This window comes from Epinephelus fuscoguttatus, linkage group LG21, assembly GCF_011397635.1.
Source record: "Epinephelus fuscoguttatus linkage group LG21, E.fuscoguttatus.final_Chr_v1".
Classification (NCBI taxonomy): domain Eukaryota; kingdom Metazoa; phylum Chordata; class Actinopteri; order Perciformes; family Serranidae; genus Epinephelus; species Epinephelus fuscoguttatus.
The window spans coordinates 28,016,757-28,038,704 of record NC_064772.1 but is presented as its reverse complement, the minus strand read 5'-3'; the positions used below and the strand labels follow the sequence as shown (position 1 = coordinate 28,038,704).

The 21,948-nt window shown below is 42.2% G+C and overlaps 1 protein-coding gene across 1 annotated transcript; it reads right to left on the bottom strand.

The window, feature by feature from the left end:
- Positions 1-391: 391 nt before the first annotated feature.
- slc22a17 (solute carrier family 22 member 17) lies at positions 392-21,568 on the bottom strand. The gene is made up of 10 exons (XM_049565383.1): positions 21,050-21,568; positions 17,627-18,187; positions 12,105-12,208; positions 10,315-10,469; positions 9,096-9,261; positions 8,352-8,476; positions 6,021-6,126; positions 5,586-5,809; positions 4,739-4,850; positions 392-2,595 (listed from the first exon to the last, which is right to left on the bottom strand). The coding sequence occupies exons 2-10, from the start codon at positions 18,101-18,103 to the stop codon at positions 2,319-2,321; spliced, it is 1,746 nt and encodes a 581-aa protein (XP_049421340.1). The 5' UTR covers positions 18,104-18,187; positions 21,050-21,568; the 3' UTR covers positions 392-2,318.
- Positions 21,569-21,948: the final 380 nt, after the last annotated feature.

Sequence of the window (21,948 nt, the reverse complement as noted above, 5' to 3'; positions counted from 1 at the left end):
TAGCAACATAGCAACCTCCTTGAAGCTTATTCTAAGATAATGATTCTTATTTTCAGGTGAATAAACACTAAAGAAAACATACTACTATACATACTATATTTCCTTTCTGCCAATATATCCCCCTAAAGCCGACACACTGAACCTTTAATATTAAATACAGGTCTCATGTAGATAAACTTACCTGCTGTTTCTGAGGTTAAGTTTTACTCCACATCTAAAAGTAAATCCATCTTAAAACCTAAAAAACACACACAAAAACAACACATAAATTACAACTAATGAAGCTGAAATTATGTTTCATTACGCTGAAACATGCATGTCAAAGTCCACGTCAGCACCTCACAATAATTCATACCATGACAACTTAAAAAAAAACCTGCTCATGTCTTGGTAATTTAACCAGTTTTATTTTACATTAAATCAGGGTATAGAGTTAACTGCATCACACTCATCATTGAACAGATCATCAGTGTTGTCAGACATAATACTACTCGAGCCAAGTTAACCATAGTGATAATAATTGTCAGTGTACAAGTGTTAGGACTTGTTGAGTGCAACATACAGAGGAAGGAACAGAGGAAGTAGCTGTCGACAAAACTGAGTGTCATCATTTCTTCAGTGAATCCTCAACGTCAGAGTCCAAATTAAACACTTCCCACTTCCTCTTAATATCACGCACCCACAAATACATGAGAAAAAGAATTACTGAGCATGTAAACAAACACTGGGTTTTTTTAAGCACTGAAACTGACATGCTTTGGTAATTCTCCATCAAGATTTAACCGTATGCAACATGAGAGACTCAAAATAAAACAGCCATGGATAAAAATAATATCCTTGGTGCGTGGTTGAGGAAGTCGGGGGTTAATTTGGAGCTCTGGGGCCCTCTTCAGCTCCCATACAAACCTCATGGAGCATAATCACCAGGCCCTTTCCTCCAGCATCAATAATAACATTCAGGCAAAATAACAAATGACCCCTTTCAAAACCTCCACATTTAACTGCTGACAAAAAATATATGTGCCTGGTTATACAAGTCACCATTTAAAATTCTACTGTAGTTTGTTCGTACCCGTCTATTCTCATACAGCTGAGACTGGTCTTCTAGAGAGGTATTGAGTAACTATAAGCTTCTGAGGAAATACAGAAAAAACAAGCCCTTCAGTGCTTCCAAACATGCAGACAGGAATGTTGTGACAGTTATTCAAGAGTCAGAGTCATCTCCAATTTAACAATATTTAGCTTCATACTTAAAAAATGCTAGGCCTCTGAGTTTCTCTGATTATGCTTAATAACAACATAAATAAGACATAAATATTGCTGGCTCCAGGCCAGAGTCAGTAACTGGATTTAAACAGTTTGAACGTGAACACATTTTTGTTTGTTTCCTTTTTAGCCTCTGATCCCATTATCATTAATGGTAGATAAAACTGTCCCTTACTTTTTAAGATCTTGGTTAAATTAACCTCCATCGACTTTACAAAAGAATGTTTCAAAGTGCTCTGCATCTGCTTCTCCACTGCATAGCGTAACTAAACCGTACAGTTTCCAGCCACAGGGTCTGCTTTAGCAAAACTCAGATGCCCCAAAAAAGTTAAAGAAACTAAGTCTAGATTATTTACAAGGCACCCACACTCCATGGAGTCTTACAATATGTGTTCAAGAGCTGTGGTCCATCCCTGTTTGGAGTGCCACATGGGAGAGTTTTACCACAGGTGTCACAGAAAAGTATACAAAGCTGAGTTTGCTTTGATTTTGCACACCTCCGAGCACTTCTAGTGTTGTTGCACACAGCAAACACGACAAAAAACGTTCTATGCAGGTTAAGACAAATGCTAGGAATAACTTTGCAACTACTCTCTGAGCCACATCTGGTCTGGAGTGTCAGTAGCAAGCAGCTAACATCTCTACGACAGACGCACGGGAGGACGGCGTGCAGCAGTGTATGCTGGTGTGTCACATGGCGGGGATCACCTGCCTTCTGGTCAGGAGGAAATGGAGTTGAAGACGTGTCCGTGAACACAGTGTGTCAGATCTACACACAACTGAATGGCAGGAAATGGAGGATGGTGGAGAAACATGATAGCTCGACCAAACCGCCTGCGTTTGGAATGACTAGAGGATGATATGTTAGGAAGCTTAGAGTGTCCGATCACGTTTATCACCGCCCTTAATTGTCCGTCCACAATCATCCGTGCAGCCCTTGTCTCTATATTGTTCTGTCTTTCTCCTCCTCTGCATGAACATGATGGGTGTAAATGTTCTGGCTGCAAAGAGGGTGATTTGAGCACAGTCCATCCAACGCTTTCAGGGCTCTTTTAGGTCTCTGGGTTGGGCGTGGCGAGCAGCGGCACATTGTCCCTCCTCCTCCTGCCCAGTGGGGGGCGTCTGTACTGCTCCCCGTCGGCCAAAGTCTGGGGCAGCGGCTTTCTCTTGCTCTCTGGCAGCAGCAGGATGGACAGCACAGCCAGCAGGGCCAGAGAGGAGTAGACCACGTGGTGCAGGAAGTAACCGTAGTGGTTCCTCAGATCCATGAGTGGGGAGCTGAGGCGGCCCACACAGCCCAGGGCCAACACTGCGCCCACACCACTGCCCCTGAAGACACAAAAAAAACCCTCAGATTTCACACAAACACAACTTCAGATTTCACACATATATGGGACTCAGTTTTTCCGATTTAAATCCCCCTCTCTCAAAAACAATACTCCCATTAATTGGCGCCTTGCTTATATGTGATTACCCTGATAACACTGTAGAGACCCATGATGTGGAAGTATAGCACCCACAATGTGGCTCCCGTCAGGCTATCACCATTAGACGGTCAGCACTGTTGCTATTGTTAGCACTGTTCCCTCTGTCAGTGTAAAAAGTGTAAAAATGCCTTCTGTTACCTCATTGGCTAATGGCTATCCATCGAATTGCGCATTTCTTTAAAGGAATAGTTTAATGTTTTGGTACACTAAGTTATTTTTATTAAGAGTTAGATGAGAAAATCGACACCACTTTCATGTTGGTCTGTTAAATATGAGCCACAGCCAGGAGGCTGTTAGCTTAGCCTTCCACAAAGACTGGAAACGGTATTAACAGCTAGTCTTGCTTTGTCCATATGTTGGGGGAAAAAAACAAGCAAACAACACGCTATTATCACGATGCTTTTGTCATAATACAATATTATTGCAGTTTTAAATGTGTTATGATACGTTGAGCATTGCTATGACATATCCTGCGATACACTGCAATTTATCACCTTTTGACAACTGCAAATTGTGTCCAAAAACTGTTCAGTCTGTGTATCTCCCTTCATGTCAATTTGTCTATGTACTATGTCGTATGTTGTATTTCTAAGGCTGCAGTATGGGTGTAGGGCCCAAGACAAATGTCTCACTCTGTAGGACAATAAATAAATAAATAATCTTGATCTCAAATGAATCATTTTTATACAGCAAATTGTACCAAGTGGACTGAAAAAGCCATTGATTTTATTATTCTACTAGGCTATCAAAAGTTTAATTTGTATTTGTTATATTCACAATTTATGTGGTAAAAAATTGACACAATCCGTGTATCAATACGATACTGCCACACAAAATATATCGCGATACTATGCTGTATCGATCCCCCCACCCCCTACAGCCTACCTTCACCTCCAAAGCTGACTAATTAAAGGCGTTGTGTCTCAGGATTTTCCCTTAAAAATAATGTAGAGACTCATACAACAGTAATCCCTCTCAATCATCACTCATAACCCACTAGAAGTGTGTGGCAGTGCATTTATCTGCAGAAACCCCTCCCTCTGCCTCTACTTTCTTATTTTTTGCTTGGCGTGTAGCCACCAGGCAATAACTACATGCAGATGATGTCGGGACCTTCTAAAAAGGTAGCAACCAGGTGGTAGCAGCACACAGTTAAAAGGAAACTATGAAAACGTGCCCAAAACAAGAGTGAATCTGGGATTCAATTTTACTAGCAGACACACACAGATGGCCTGTTTTCTGTTAGATAAATAGATGTCGATGGTTAGCTTAGTTAGCTTGCTCGATTGTCACCTTTTCCAATACAACAAATGTAACATTCCTGCAATAGTACAGTAGACTGCAGTGTACATACAAGCTGTGTGGAGAGGAGGGGCAAAGTTTAAATGCTGTGTTTACAAAACTAACCGACCATTCCTCCACAGTACACCTTCAACATGTTATATCTCAAGTATAAACCTTTCTTTACCTTTAGTCAAAGCCAGGCTAGCTGTTTCTCTGTTAACAGACTTTATGCTAAGCTATGCAAACTGTGCATATTTATTGTGCAGACATGAGTGGCATCGATCATGATCTTGATCTCATGCGTATTTCCAAAAGTGTTGAACTATTCCTTTAAGTATAAATTAATAACATTTGTTTGAGAAACATTAGGTGTTACATAGAACTGTAAATAACCTGAAATTTCCTCAACATGAGGCTTTTTATTCCTTCATCTCCAAAAGAATATAAGCTGAGCTGTCATGTAATTTTAAAAGTGATCCCAGTTATTCAGGATTTTTTTCAGATGTCAGGAAACGTCTCTTCATTACTAATAGATATTGATGGAAATGTCCTCTCTCTTCCCTCCTGATTCACTGTATTTTTCATGTCCTGATTCATTTCATCAAATATTGACACATCTTACAGTTTAATATATTAGCACAAAGATAAATAAATAAAGACCTCTTTAACTTTTTAAATCAGTGCTGCTGTGTTAGTGTTACCTGATGATGGTGGGCATGATCTCTGCAGTGAAGAGGATGCAGAGAGAGGCGGTGGCCTGGGAGGAGAAGAGACCCAGCACTGAGAAAACTGTGATGGCCGTCTCACTGAGATCTAAAGAAACAGAGGAAGGAAGGACAAGCATCATAATCACATTTTCTGATGATATATCATGATGCCCCGTTGATATAAACTGATTTCCAATGTAGATTTCTGAATAATCCTTTCTCTGAAACTTCCAGACTTGTGTCATGAACAGTGAACACAGAGAGCAGTGCCTTTAAGAGGTCAGCAGGAACACCATCACCCCCCAGTGATACTGCCCCCTCAGCCTTTGATGCATGATTAAAGCACAGCACCTGACACAGCTTTGACTTTGCTGCCACTGCAGTGTCCTACATAAACCTAGTGTCATACTTAATTTCAGCCACAAGGGGGAGACTGAGACTGAGGCAACTGTGTGTTTCTACACCATGCTGTGGAGAGACAAAGACACCTGAAACATGGTTTGTCATCAACACCGCTGCTTTTAATCTGTTTCATATTGCATGATGCACAAGCCACACATGAGGTCATGGGTTTGTAGATGATATAATATGACCAAAACTGAGCTTAAAATCACATAAACTAACTTTTACTTCCATTCCAGTTGGGATTTGAGCAAGCAAGGCCTTTAATCCTCACACAAGCCTCACATAATGGTTCTGTACAACAACAGGGGGTGACCTCTGGGGAGATGAAGGGAGACTGTTTCCACCTTGTTGGCAAAGTCTATTAATAGCTTTCTTGATTTGACTCTAGATTTACTCGGAGGGAATAAAACATATCCCGCAAGTAAAGCCTGCTTACACTCCATGAGTCCCAGAAGGATCAAAGAGGCCAGCCCCGTCATCGTCATGGAGAGGAGCAGGATGCCACGGCGACCGCACCTGTCCACGGTCGCCCACAGTAACAGCCAGGCACCGCCCCCCGCGCACACTGACAGCAGGTACGTCCAGTAGAAGCTGGGGGCCGTGCCTCTGACATCACCTCGGAAAGAGCTGTAACAGTGACTAATGCCGTGCGAGATGAATCTGAAGGAGGGGGGACAGAATAACAAAGAGTCCAGTTTTAAATAGCGAAGTAGTTCAGCGTAGAACAACGAGTAAGAATCAGTCAGAGCACTCTGAGGATGAAATATGAGACTGCAGCAGCGACCGGTTCCTGTAAATAAAGTGCAAATGAAAGGGCTGACTCAAAACTGCAGCGTTGCTAAATTAATGCCAAGAGTGTGGGATGACTTACGAGGTGAAGCCGAGCACACACATGTTCTTCCAGATGTTCCTGCTGTGGAAGAGCTCGGGGAAGGACAGGTGGGGGCGTGAAGAGGGGGCCGGCTCTGAATCCAGCTCTGCAGAAGGCAAAGAGGACAAAACAGGCTCTTTAATTCACAGCTCCACAGCACAGAGAGTGATGACCTGGTTGCTCCTTTAATCAGTAGCTCACTAACTATTTTTTTGATCTGAAAAGGGACATGTACAGGAGGACTCCAGTTAAATCGATGATGTTGCAGGTCCTATTGGTCGAACAGAAGATGTTTAACAGGCACTCATGATACTGTAGCTGTACCAAATTAATAAAAATAGATTTTACGATAACATTTTTGGTTCACCTTCCAATTTAGCATTTATAAGCAGTTCATGAGCAATTAATAAATTACCAGTGACCACCATATATGAAGGTGATAATTACTATGGATAGGTGCATATTGTTGACCTGCGAACATGGAGCAAACCAAAGTTATTTTAGGTGAAGTGGGGTCGAGAAAAACATTTTACTTTTTTCAGTTAGTAGTAGTGTGACAGGGACAGGTAAATAAAAGGCCTGGAAGGAGGTAACGGATGCTGTGTCTTCTGTTGTAAGGACCATTCAAAGAAGTCAACAAAAATGGTTCGATATGAAATGTAATGCAAAAAAAAAACACTTAGGTACACAGAAAAACCACAACAGCTACAGGAGGCCCTTCCCAGTCTCAGCTCTCTGCTGCAGACGAGCGCATTGCTTGTATCATCAGAGAGACTTCTCTGTCAGGGGAGACAGCGACATGCCTCAAACTGGACCAGTCAACAGCAAACTCAGAAGGTTAAGTGATGTACGTGTTATATTAAATGTTAAATGACTGTACATTCTGACAGCCATCACTGATAGTGTTTGGTCAGTAACATGGGTCTCATAGTCTCACCTCTCAAACAGAAAATACATTTGTAGAGTTCTCTCTCCTGATTCAATTAAGTGAGAATGGGATGCAAGAAATGTAGGAAACGCATGTATTAAGTCGATTTAAAAAGGCATCTGTTTATTGTGAACATGACAGAGTGTATATCCGAGCTATTAACATATTGATGAATGCCAAAATACATGTAAATTTCCTTCTGAGAACAGTTTATATACAAATTTGAGACGAATGAGACGAGGCAAACAACCTTAATTTAAGGTGTAGAGAGCAGAGATTTTAATAAATAACTGTTAACTGAGAATAAGAATTTCAACATATTAACACGATCCATTAAAGAGTTAAAAATAATTATTAAATAGAATGGCTGGAGTCGTATGCAGCCACCTGGGCAGTGCTACGATGTTGCTACTGTCTTAGGAGACGACTACAGCATGTCAGAGCAGTTAGTCCAAAGTCTGCTGGGTTAGCACGAGCTAACAAAGCAGCAGCAGCTAACATTCAACACTGAGCTGTTAAAGGGCCCCAACAAAGTCGCACTGACACCGATACGGCTTGACTCTGTTGTTACACCCTTAGGTAACATAAGCTGTATGATGCCAACAGTTAGCAACATCACTGAGTGTGTGCAGGACTCTTCACGTCCCCGGTGCAGAGCTTACACTCCCACAGCAGTAGTGTCAAGATGGAGAGAGACAGAGCAGGGCATAGAGGGGTGAAGCAATACACTATGCGCAGCTCTACATCACTACACAGGGTGTCTACAGGTATTAGACACTTAAATTTAATGACTTTTAAGACCTTATCAAGATTTTAAACCAAATTTAAGGCTGACTTTTGGACAAATTCTTACTCAAGCATTGCAGGTAAGTTTATCTGTGGTCACAAGCATAGGTAGGTTTTATGTGGGAATATGGTTATTAGAGTGAGTTAGGTTAATCTACATTTTGCGATTTAATGCGAAATACCTCGACTCATTTTGACAAAAAGGAATTAACAGATGGATTCATTAAATTAGATAAAACATTTGTGGCAATTAAGACGTCACAAATTCAAATTGAAGACCATTTAATGACTTTCAAGGCCTGATATTTATAAACTCCTCTCTACCTGGGAAACATGTTGAGTGTCAACTTATCCAGCTCAGATGATTTTGTAGCTGCAGGTCGTTATGCTTTATCATAATTTGATGTGTCTTTAATAAATCATGAATCATAATTGAGCATTATTACCTGCTCTTGGTAGAGGTGAGTGATACGTACTCCTGTTTTGAAATGCATTGCTATGAGTAACCCATAAATAATGCAGACTTCAGGAACTGAACCCAGCAGCAGTGATGCAGCTCATCTTGAGGGAGACAATAAGTATCTACACTATGCACACACACACGCGTAGGCACACACCTGTGAAGCTCTCGTCATCCCTCACGTCTCTGTTGGAGTTTCTTCTCTCTGTGAAGGAGTTCATGTCTGCAGATCTCTCTGACAGAAGGAGCCAGCGAGGAGACTCTGGAAACACCCCGGGAATGCTGCAGAACAGACAAAACATAAGTCCGGCTCACTCTTTGATCTTTGCTGACCTTTACCCAGCACCAAAACTATGAAGCCCATATTTGATCCTTCAGCATGGAAAATAACCCATGTGGGTCACAAGGTAGCAGAGTTCTTTATGTCTTAATCCAGCTTTTCTTCCAAACCTGCAACTCATTGCTGGTAATCATACTTTAATCTCTGTTAATTTGGCTTTGAAACTGCAATGAAAGCTTATCTTGTAACAGAGGTCTTACAGGGACTGGGGACCTTAAACAAAGTGGTCCTAATGCATCCTGACATGAACTAAAAGGCTCAGTGTGACGAGGGGATTGGAATCAATACGATCCAACAAAGCTTTCAGCAAGTCAGTTGGCATCAAGACACTTGATCAAAAGACTATCAAGTTCCTTCACTCTCATGTCCCTGCAGTTCCGCAGAAAAATAAACACATGTTCATACTCGTGACCGTACAGGAAGAATATCTAAACAAAAAGAAAATGCCAATGATGAAGTCCTTAAATGGAAATCAAGCTGAAAATTAAATTAAAAAAATAAAAACCATACGAATAAATAAACACACTGTGGCTGTGCAACCAAATACACATACACTCATACCCATAACTGAGGAAGAGTGTCAGCGGGGCAGCGCCGGCTCCCAGCAGGCCCCTCCAGGACTGGCAGCCCAGGGCAACGGCCAGCAGCAGGAGTTCTCCAGCTACAGTCATCAGCCCAGCTAGCATGGTCACCACCAGCCTCAGAGACGGTTCACACAGCTCCAGACCTGACAGTCAAACACAACATCAGTCCTGACAAATCTGGTTTCATCAGCCTCAGCTGTACTTTGTGTTTATTGAAGACCATTTAATGACTTTTAAGGCCTGATATGTTAGCAGCACGCTAATACGCTAAACTAAGAGGGTGAACATCGTGAACATAATGCTTTTTATTGTGAAGCATGCTGACGTTAGCATGAAGTTCAAAGTATTGCTGTGCCTTACTACACTCTTAAAGGGACAGTTCACCCCAAAATTGAAAATTCATATTTTCCCTCTTACCAGTGTTGCGTTTTATCAGTCTAGACTGTTTTGGTGCGAGTTGCCGAGTGTTGGGGACATCGGCCATAGATACATCTGCCTTCTTTCTAGCATTATGGAACCACATGGCACTTGACTCGTGGCGCTCAATGCGCCAAAAACTACATTTGAAAAACCCAACAGCAATGTCTCTTTCCAGAAATCATGACCCAGTTACTTCATCATGTAGGAACTATTTTCTGTCAACCGAACTACATCTGCCAACCATATCACTGCCCAGAAGGAAGCGTTCATCTACTCATGGATGAAAGGCTCATGAGATGTAAACATTAATGGAATCCTCTTCAGGTGAGCTGTGACGTTAGCTAGCTCAGTGGTGCTAGGTGAGCTAGCAGGAAATGCACACTTCCTTCTGTGCAGTGATATGGTTGGCGGGTGTAGTTCGGTAGAGAGAAATTAGTTCCTACATGAAACTGCTGACAACAAGGTCTGTGGATTATCTTGAGTAACTGGGTCATGATTTCTGAAAGGAGACACTGCTGTTGAGTTTTTCAAATGTATTTTTTGGCCACAAACTGAGTGCAATCTAGTGCCATTGTTTAACAGAGAAGACAGACATCTCTACAGCTGATATCTCAGACACTCGGCAACTTGCACCAAATCAATCTCGTTTGATAAATGGCACTACAGGTAAGAGAAAAAATATGTTTTTGATTTTGGGGTGAACTGTTCCTTTAAAAGCAAAAACAAACATGGCGCATCCTTCAAATAAAAAAAAATAAATAAATAAAAATACTCACGAGTGATGTACAGAGTGAGGTAGACTCCCGCACTAGCTGCCGCCAAACAGAAGCGCATGACGATGAAGATGGAGGGGTATGGAGATACACACACCAGCACCCCAAACACCACGGACAGGGTCAGAGAGGTCAGCAAAGTCTTGAACCTGCCCAGCCTGCAGAGAAACAGAGACATGTACTGTAAACCCTCTGACTGACACATCATCACACCTGTGTTATTACACCCCCCAAAAACATCACTTGCACTTTCAGCTTTTAATAAAACTACTACAATATACTGAGAAATAAATTGGGGATATCGTTGAGCTACTATTCCAAAACTCTCTTTAGTCATTTTCATCATACATAAACATCAAATTAAATGTAAATCCAAATCAAGATAAAAACATAAAACCACAATGTATAACAGCAATAAATGATAAAGTAAGTGCTGATAATGCAAGAGCAAAAAAAAAAAAACACTTCTTCACATCTTTAAATATTAACAGCAAGAGAGTCGAGAACAGAAAATAGGACAATGGTCTACTGTGAATATAAAGAGATAAGATACAACGCAGAACCACAGTGGGACCTCTGCACTTTTACAGCACTGTGAACTACTAACGTTGCTCCTACATCACTGGTTTCATGCAATTTACAAATAATTCAAAATTACTAATTAAATTTAATGAAACATAAGAGCCCATCACTTCGAAGTTGACAATTTTAAGGCCTGATTTCACTGATTTACATTTTTAAGAAGGACATGTAGACACTGTTCAAATATATAACTGAAATGTATTATCAAAACCTTGAAAATTAAATGTTTTAATCACAAAGAAAGAAATATAAATAGAACATATAAATGCACCCTGGAAGCAGCTCAAGGCTGAAGCATCACTGATCACTAAATGTGATGATTAGACAATATTCAGCTGTGTGCAGGTGAAGCACTTTTGTTTCCAACCTGCAGATTAGCACTGTTCCCTTTTCTTTTTGCACGTTCCCAGGAGGCAGCACTAATTCACTAGTCTTAACAAACAGATGCTATGCTCAATTGGTCAGCAAATTAATGAAGGCTGTTAGCTGATTAAACTGGCATCATCTCCCTCACAATTCTCCCCAAAACTACTGCTCCCCCTGTGTGATTTCCAATCCGACAACAGAGCACACGCAGGCTGGATCCATTATGCCAATTACTGGAGGTGCTTGGGTTGTGCCTAATGCAGTCTGCTTAGCATGAGGTCCTGAGATCTAGTAGAATAAATGCACACGCAAAAAAGGCGTACACTCTCTATAGTTGATGTCATGCATTGTTGATGTGTGGAAAACTGTAGATTGTGACACAGTCTCTGGTTTATCTTGCAGATCTGTATGTCTTACTGTGATAGAGAGTACTATGAAATGACATTTAGGCTGCTTGGTGTTAAATATTTCCTCCTTTCTGACTGAACTTTGCATTTTTTGTGTTTAAGTGTTTACGTCTCTGTGTGTGGCATGGGAGGGTGTAAGGTAGTGAAACTGCAATGTAAGGATAAAAGACTGAAGACTGAGGAACACAGTGATTTAACAGCACAGATGTCTGCTGATGGCTGGACTACTTGTACTGGCAGATGTTAACGCGTGCGTCTGTGTCCTGCATGACACATAAGTTATTTGTGGCATGCCATGACAGGAAAACCTCAAACAAGCTTTCCATATTGGCAGAGTAACCATTTAACAGAATTTGTTGGGTTGCGTGTTTCATCTGTTCTGCAGATGACTGTCTCAGCCATTTCAGCCTGCAAGAAACACACGCGTACATGCTTTACCTGTCAGCAGCATAGCCCAGGCCGAGACAGCCAGTCAGGACTCCCAGGATGAAACACACCTCCTCCACTGGGACCAACCAGTACTGACCACACACCAGATCCCACTGGACAGCACAGACACAAGAGAAAGGGGGAGGGGGGCAGACCTGTTAGTTGTTATCTGTTCAGGTTAGTATAATAACATAAATGTTAGAGAACAGGAAATCATCAGGCAGACAACGCCACATATATGAAGCAACTGGAGAGGGATAGGAAGTGATAGACAGGCTGGTGGATACAAGGCACAGAGGGAACACCTTACCAAACAGATTCAGATGTGGACACACTGGGATAGTGTTTCAATAATAAAATGTGAACCAACCTAAACTTTAACAATAACTTTTGGACCCCAGTGTCTACCCAAATTACATATTAGGGCTGCATCTTAACAACATTATGAATTCTTCTGGCCATTATCTTTTTAATTCATCGATTTGTCAATTAAAGGTGAGGAAAACATAAAAAGAAAAACTACAGGATAGGTCAGTGAGACACTGGGAACGTGTCCACTAAATGTGCTGAAGCTACGCCCACTTGTGAGAAAGCTGCACCCACTTTTAATTGTAGCACTACAATGGATGCTCCATCTAACAGCTTTATTGGATTTGTAAAGCCAGACATGTTTGAGCCACCAGAGGCAGAATCACATTTGGAGCCAGAGGACATTGATCTGCCTGAAAATAAACCTCATTCTTCTCAGTCTGCAGGTAATTTTTATTGAGTTTTTCAAACAACTGAAAAACTAAATGGATTTAGATTTTACATAGTGAAGGGAGAGTGCTCATGCTTTGGGTTGCTCAACTGCGTCATTAGCAGGTTTTTAGCCCCGCCCCAAAAATCCTGGACAGAGAAATACGGTCTCCATAATTCAGTATTATATAGTCCCCAGTCTTTTCACATGTTTTCAACAAGTATTTTCTAACATGTATAATGTGTTTGGATGTAAATCTCAGATTTTACTTTACCCAACTTTAACTGGGATCAGTATGACTATCACTATCAGCAATGAGATATGTCACAAGTTGCACATATATTACAGTTTTCTAAACTTTGAATGAAAAGTATTTCAAAAAATCACATTATTTTTACCCTGACTGAAGAACAGACGATGTGACAAACTGGTTCACTGTAAATAAACTCATTAATGAAATTAGTGTACACAAAAGAAAGTGGAAAGCTCACACCTCACTAACACCTGGCTGCCAGGACTTCAGATCTATCTAGTTTTGAAGATGACAAAAAGACAAAAGGCTCTTTGCTTACAAAGAGAGCTTCAGAGAGAGAGTTTGAAATGTGTTGCCTTCCCGTCTGCATCTCTTAAAGCCCTGAGGAAAAATTTATAACATCACTGAGCATTCACATTGATTGCTAGTTTGACTTACTCAAGAAGAAAGATGCCTTTGGCAAATTAAAGTGCTTACTTAATTAATTAATTACTTGCTTGGATTCAAGAGGCAGCCCGGTTTTATTTATTCACAGAACAAATTATTATTATTATTCAGTTACTTCACAGAGATGGTGCCAGAGAATCAGTTTCTGGTCCTCGTGGATGTAATAACAGTCGTGCTTTTATTAATGTGAACACCTGGATTACAAAACAGGTGCAGTACAGAGACTGTAGGATCATTTAGACTCACATTGCAAACACAGGAGGATGTACCCTCATAATACTACCATGTATGTGGTGATAACAATGCATTACTTTTATTAGTAGTATTGTAGATGTAGTATTAACATCATGGTCGCATGTATTTACTGTGTGAAGGTACATACAGTGCATCCACATGGAAAGTCAGCACATCTGTTAAAAAACAACAGATATCTGCTCTCAGATCTGAGTTTTAATCACATTAAGCCGACCCACTGATTTGCATTAACAGCTGAGCTCTGCTAACATCGCTGTCTGCTGGCCGCTGAAAGCAAAAATGATTTTAATGATCTAGAGAGGGAGAGCAGAGGGCCGGTGATAAAAAGAGCCTTACATAATTGGAGCCCATGCGCAGAAACATAAAAGCCTGTCACATAACATCAGCTGTCCTGTTGCTGAGCCACAGAGCCACAACAGTGCAAACCAGTCGAGTAAAGGGCAGCATAGCAACCCATAGTGCTCATACGGGTGGAATGCTTTGGACAACACAAGGAGGGTAAAATGCAAACAAACGAGTTCCTAAACTCCCCTGACTGGTTTTAGGAATGACTCTCGGACAACAATCAGGTATGTTCCTGTTGCAAGCATTCCCTCCTTTTACATGTCTGACTGAACGAAGCCTCACTGCTGCTGTGTGATGAACTCAACTGAGACTTTGCTTTTTCAGGTTTTTACATCATTTCCTCTCAGTTTTACTGTCAGTCAGACCCAGGACAAGACATAAAGCTGCTGCCACTACTAATAAAAATGCAAACTTGACCAAACTAACTTTACTATTGACAGTTTAATTACATGAAAAAAATCTGTGAATTGTGTTAAATAGTCTAGTTGTGGGAAACACAAAATATTTGAGGATGTCATCATGGTTTTTGGGGAACTCTAAATTACATTTTTCACCATTTCCTGACATCATAAAGAAAAATAATCAACAGATTAATTTGAAAATGAAATCATCTTAGAATTTGGATATCATAACATGGCACAAGTGTTGCCTTTTCTTGGTTTTAAAGGCTGCATTAGAGTAACGTGATGTAATTTTCTGAACGATGAAGAGGTACTTGACTTCATCTGATAGGGCTGCAGGAAAACCACTGGCCTAACACACTCAGATATTTTAAAAGTACAGCTACCACTTTATCAATGCTATGACAATATGACTGGAGGTTGACAAATGTATGAACTCTGATGACATATTATCACCATATAGCCCAACCCTGGTAACAACAGGAAGTGTCTGTGCATTAGGCCGCAGATAGCCCACCACAAGCATAGAGATGTTAAGTGGAGTTTGCCTCTGGTGAAGTGACACAGTATTTATTGATTGGTGGCAGAGGCGAAGCTGATCAGAGGCCCTCCTGCTTCCTGCTCACCCGACTGCCAGCTCAGCAAAGCGAGGCTGCCTGCAGGAACAGATCATCATGACAGCAAAAAATACTCTCTGAGCTAAACCTGACCTAAAGGGACAAAATACGTCCGTCTCTGTGTGTAAAACGAGCGCCGGAGGTGGAGGAGACTTGAAGCATGCTACTTAGTGCATGTCTATAAGAATGCATTTGCACACATGCTCCTGCTAAATGCTTCCCTTGGCAGTGTTTACATATCCTCAGCTCACTGCAGTGATGTGGGTGGATTACCAGCGAACTGCCCTAATGCCACGGACTGGAGGGCTGGGTGTGGTTCCCACAGTCAGCAGGCACCAGAAATGAAAACAGACACACACGCCACAGAGTGACCAGCCTGAGTGGAAAGCTGAGAGCAGCTGGCTGGGCTCTGTTAAAGACATTAACAGGAGCAGCTCAGTGTTTTCTAGATGACATCCAGCTCTGAGAGGACATGCATGTTCCTCCCCACCGCTCATGCATGTCAAACAAGCAGTGTACATAGTGGCACATTAACGCATCGACACAGCATTTACCTGCTGCTTTGGCCACCTGTTAAAACATGTATAACACTGATGCTGGTTGCTTTCATAAATATGAGCAGCATGGAAGAGCCAGGAGCAGGTTTTTCATACAGACCTAAAATCTATAATTTCATTGACAGACACGAGCTCCACTGGCAACCTGAATAGATTGTTCTTCTCTCTTTTGGTGTAATCCTCTAAGAGCATTGATTGTGTAGTTATGGGCATAACAGGAAAAGAAAGCACCTGAAACTGTTGATACAGGGCTATTTTTCAAACCTGTCAATATTACTGGTGTTTTTGGGAGACATAATGAGATTTAAAGTAATATCACGGTGACAAAATATTCCCTCCTCCACTGTAGCTTATCGTCAACCTGCCTGTCTGTTGTTTAAATACAGTGATCAAGGCAAGAAGTGTGTTACGATTTAAAGGTTACAGATGCAAAGCTGTGGCAAGCAGGTTTAAATCCTCTGAGCAGAGAGACAGATTATTTAAGATTTCAAATTCCTGCTTTGCTGTCCTGTGGTGCCCATTAGCAAGGATTTGAGGGAACCATTTTCATGTTTGTGCATGTTTTATCCCATTAACAACAAATTGCTGCCAATCATATCAAAAATATGTCTTGTAAAATAAAGATATTTATGTCTGTGGTAATCTGGTTGTGAGCAGGGAGTGATGTATGTAAGGAAACTCTGAACTCTGACGTTAGTAGATCACATATTTCTGAATGAGTCACCACCGCACATTATCTAGCCTGGCCTCACCTCCTGTCATGGTTGAATGGAAGTCTAATGAACAACTTACAAGAGCCGTGCAAGAGTCACAGTGGACAGTTTAAAAAGAGGAGCAAAACTGATGCAGCAGAACCAAAAATATCATGTTCTTCTTGTCAAAACCTGATGCGAGTGTAGTCGCTAGTCTTTGAACAATGGTATGATATTTGCTGATATCACAGAGCCTGCCAGGATAAAATCTTGATTCAATTCAGTTCAGGGTCCTGCAATCAATTCCAGACGATATCAGTAAATATGCTTATTGTCTTTCTCATGGCTGCCTACCATTATCTGCCTGCTGCTCAGCCGCTAGCACTGTCTGAGTGTTTAGAAAGAAGGTGTGCTCAGATGGAAATGGTGACACAGACGTGCCATGGAAATTTCAAAATACAGGTGTATGTTAAAGATGCTGATGTGTACTGGTGTTTTCACTCTGCATCAATGATATTGGATCATCGAATTGATTTATCTATCCAGATCAATGTATTGTTACACCTCTAGTGGCGACCAATGTAGCCTCGAGCATGAAGCAGAGATGAGGAGCAGATTACAGAGGTCAGGTAAACGTACTTGCTAACACCACATGAAGACATAGAGAGTGAGTGGGTGAGCATGAGTAAAACACTAAACTTAACAGAACTTTGTTTGTTGTTTTATTGGATCATGTGTAATTCTGTGGTTTAGCAGAGGTGTGTATGGAACAATAGCGTCAGACTGTCTTGAGATTAACCTCATCATCAGTCTCATGTGACAACCTTCTATGCACGTACTATGCACGCTCATTATCTACATCAAACAGGTTTGTGTAGGAAAACGGTATCAAGGTCTCTGACGTTGGGAGATTTCTTGATTGCACCAACAAGGAAGTGTTTTCACAACAACTCCTGTCCAACACACTGTTTATCCACCTCACAGGTATAAATATGTGCAGCTGTATTATAGTTTAGCATGGCATTGCAGAAAGCAAGGCTGCGTGCTCAGCAAGACCCTCCTGTGGATGAATACAGGATGAAAAAAGAAACAAACGTTTCAGCATTTTAAGGCCCTAAATCCATACATAAACAAAAAAAGTAGCACTCTCATAGAAAGCCAAAACAATGAAGTAGGCAGGGACCGTAATTAGAGAGCTCAGGAGGATCCTGGACCGGAGCTTTACCTCAGTAACGATGTTGTTCCTCAACCCCTCTGTGACGTTGTAGTCCCAGCCGGCCTCACAGTCCACCACTGCTGACTGGCTGCCGTTGGCGTACTGCTTACACTGGGACAAGTCCCCGTTGTCCCCGGCCCTCTCCCCCTTCTCCCATGGCAGGGAGGCGTTCAGCACCTCAGGCGACGGTAAGGGCCCCGGCAGGTGGCAGTGGTGGGGCGGGGAGAGGGTGATGAGGGGGTCGGAAGAGAGTAGGAAAGCCAGGAAGAGGTTGGGCAGGATGGAGAGAGCGATCAGCACCCTCTGTTTCTTCCTACCCAGAGCCAGCACCATCACCTCTCCCGTGGGAGGCAGCGACGGCGGGGCGGGGAGGGAGGAGGAAGACGGGGCTGGGGAAGAGGGAACTGGGGAGGAGGGGAGGGATGGAGGGGGTGCAGGGCACGGGGAAGGGGAGACCAGAGGAGGGGAGTCTGGCGATGTCATCATTGGGAGGTTAAAGGTGGAGGTGGAGGTGGAGGTGGGGGGATGCTGTCGTGATGGTGGGAAAAAGGGAAGAGATGTGGGAGAGCTCTGTGGAAGAGAAGACGTACAGAGCATTATTCCACAGTTTAAACACCCAATACAGGACTGACAGTGAGCAGCCTAAACCTTTAAGAAGACAACAGAAAACAGTTTGACATGTCACTGGAGGAAAAGTGGGTGTAAATAATCAAATTAACAAAGGCTGAATTCCATTTAGCTGCTTCAGTGTCAGGGTCCTGGTATTGTGAGCACTAGACACGTGAGTTCACCACACATATCATCTATGTGGTGCCTGCTGGACCACATGTTGACGCTGATGTGAAAGTTCACAGTAAAGGTGCACTTTGTCCAGCAGCTCCACAGTAGGCGGGGACACAGTGGGACATTTCACAGTGAGACTACACTATTTTAAATACTAAGCAAATATCTGTCCAGAGAGTATTTACATACTCGGCATACAGGCTCATACCTCTACACTTATGTACGGATCCACAAGAAAGAGTGACCTAATTCAGACTAGAGAACGAGAGCTTAAAGTATTAATTAAAATATTTGATAGCCTTATTCATATTCCCTGATTATAGCCTTTCAAATGTGAGGATGTGCTGCTTGTGAAGTTAAATGAATCTTTGGGTTTTGGACAGTCATCTGGACAAATTTTGATGACATCACCACCAACATTTTTCACCATATCCTGATCATTTCATAGACCAAGCAATCCATAAAGATTATTTTTAGTTGTAGCCCTACTTCAGACCCACTGATCTTTTATAACACTGTTTATAAAGCACAAGCTGTTGGTTATAGGCCTAACACAATGCTTTATTAGAGGCTTTGTCATGTAAAGACCCCCAACACAGAGAAGAGTCTCAGTAACTCAAGTCAAAGGAGGATTTCATTCACTTTATCACTGGTATTCTCTTGTTTACACAGCACATTTATGTGTGTACAATAAACAAAAAGTTGAAAATGGCTATACTCTCCGTTCACAGAAGATGTATTTGTACCGAAGGTGCATACAGAGTTTGGCAAGCGAGCATTAATGTATGCAGCTCCTTATATGTGGAATCTTCTGCAGAAGGACTTAAAGTTGCAGTCACTGGTTCCTTTTGACCGTTTCAAAGCACAGTTGTAGGATTTTTATGGTTCAATTCTAGAACATATTACCACACTTTTTAGCTTTTCTTTGTAGTAATCTTATTTTGTATTTTACATTGCTTGTTTCAGAGCTATATTTTCAATTCTGTATGTGTGTTCTATGCTGTCTGTGTGTACTTACCTTAAAACTTCAACTAAAAGCCTAGTCCCTATTACTAGCCTGGTGTGGCTACACATTTTGACAAATAATCGCCTGTCTCAATTGGATGCCTGGTCTGGTTGCCAAGAAGTTCATTTTTTTTGATAGAAGTTCTGAAATAATAAAATGGTAAAAAAATAAATAAACCAGCGTGGTTGGCTACCTCAGATTATGTGTCCATTCCTTGATTACACTGTAAATCATTCATATTACTTTGGTCTGTGTTTTGAATAAGAATTAATCCAAGATGTGAGTATTGTTTTACCAAGATAAAGTGGTGTTGTGCCAGGTGCCGTAATCCTCAAGCGCCATAACTCTCTCTTTATCTGATGTGTTGTCCATCAGAGGTAGATAAAATGACTTATTCAGTCATTCATTCATTTTCCGTGACTGCTTATCCTGTTAGGGGTCGCGGGGGGGCTGGAGCCCATCCCAGCTGATATTGGGAGAGAGGCGGGGTACATCCTGGACAGGTCACCAGACTATCACTGACACATGAAGACAGACAACCATTCACACCTACGGGCAATTTAGAGTCACCAGCTAACCTGACGTGCATGTCTTTGGACTGTGGGAGGAAGCCCGAGTACCCAGAGGAAACCCACGCTGACTTAGGGCCAATATGCAAACTCTGCACAGGAGGCCTCCCCCACCCTGGATTCAAACCAGGAACCCTCTTGCTGTGAGGCAACAATGCTAACCGCTGCACCACCGTACCATGCTAACCTAATCAATATGTTATCTGACGCCTAATTTTGCAACAAGTGATATTCATACTGGTTTAAATAAACAATTTGATTGTATTTCCTGATCTTTGCTGAGCTAAAGTTTTGTGTGAAAGGAATTAAAGGCCTGTCCCAAATACAGGCCTGTTGATTTCAATTATTTAAGCAAATGAATGCCCGGGCTATTAAATTAAGTTTTACGGTATGTTGCTGCCTGTGTCGGCCAGGACACTCTCCAAAAATAGATTTTTCTGGTTAAATAAAGGTTATATTTTGTTGTCAAGTGTGTAGCGGTCAGTAGCCTTGTGGGCACATGGGGAGGTGGAAAAATGTTATAAATAACAGTACAAGTTAAAAAAAGGTTGTGGGTTGAAATCCAAACATTAGAGCCTGAAATGATGGGTGTTTTTGGAGAAGAGGGAGCCCTTCCCTCTCTGTATTACAGACTGCTCTCTGTGTGTTCCCAGTTGAGGGCTGGAATGTGAACAGCCTGTGCTTTCCTCAGCAGCCTCCTCTCTGTGTGTCGGTGCACATGGTGCTCCTCTAGCAGCCTGTGTTGCCGTGTTTTCCTTACACAGGGCCAGGAAGTCTTGCACAAAAAAAAGGAATCCCACAGGGTTACATAAGAGCGTTTACACGAGAGGGGAAAGGACGTGGAGGGAATGTTACACACGGGAGCTGAGTGGCCTCTGTGGAAGTACTGACACAATGAAAGAGGGAGCAGTGTGAGGAGAATAAAATGACAGTGTTGGGGTGAAGCAGCAGCAGCTGGGCCAGGCGGGTCCTACAGGACTGACAGGACTCACACCTGCCCCGGCACGCAGGCTACACACAGCTGCTATCACAACATCTGCATGGCTTCAAAACCACACGCACACTGTTACTTACCTTTTTAATATGTAGTTAAATGTGAGTCTGAGTCCTACAGTCTGGTGTCTCTCCCAAACATCCAAAACATGACGGGGTGAGAGGGGGGACAGAGTACAGAGTACTTTCACCGCATTCACCGTGTCTCTTCTGCGCCTCGATGCCTGTCTCCTTTGTCTGCTCCAGAAAAAGACATGTCTGTCCCGGAGAAGTGTTGCAGCCTCTGATAAACACCAGTCCTGCCTTTGACACAGGCAAGGACACCGGACTCGTGTTAGTCCTGAGCACAGCTAGCCCTCCGCCACTTTGAGATGAGATGATGCTACACTCCTCTCCTACCGTCGCTGGCTGTTAACGTTACTGTTCAGTCCGTGTTTGTGCCTGCCGACATTACACAAAATAATTAAATAAGGCATAATTGTGTCCGACATCATCTTAAAGGGAAACGCGTCGTCACACAGCCGGTGGCGGACAAAGAGCGGGTGGAAAGCTGCATTGGGAGAAGCCTGTTTATAGAGGCGAGCAGCTCCACCGGCGGCGGCTCACTTCGGCACAACTCGGCTAACATCGTCAAAGAGACGTCCCCTCGTCTCACTGCTGTCAGAGATCGTGTATAATGACAGGATACATCACTCACCTGTAAATTCAATTATTTATTGTCTGTGTCCAACAGGGCTACATTGATCATTCTCATTTATATTATTAAAACAAAATATTGTTGATTTGCATGATATTGGATAAAGACGCTAAATGTTAATTTAACTTTTGTGCTCCCCAAATTATGAAAGCAATAATGACTCTGCTCATGGGCGATTATGAGACAATGGAGCCCTGGTCACAGATATGCAAAAGCCCCCACCACTTTTCCCACAAGGGTGCAAGACCAGCAGACTTTGAGGTGAGATTGCATGTCTTTGCCA

Coding starts and splice junctions, on each gene's coding strand:
- slc22a17 (XM_049565383.1), bottom strand. CDS start 18,103: ATGATGACATCGCCAGACTCCCCTCCTCTGGTCTCCCCTTCCCCGTGC. Junction 10,470..12,104: donor CTGGGCTATGCTGCTGACAG/GTAAAGCATGTA, acceptor GTTTCTCTGCAG/GCTGGGCAGGTTCAAGACTT. Junction 5,810..6,020: donor TGTGTGCTCGGCTTCACCTC/GTAAGTCATCCC, acceptor CCCCTCCTTCAG/ATTCATCTCGCACGGCATTA.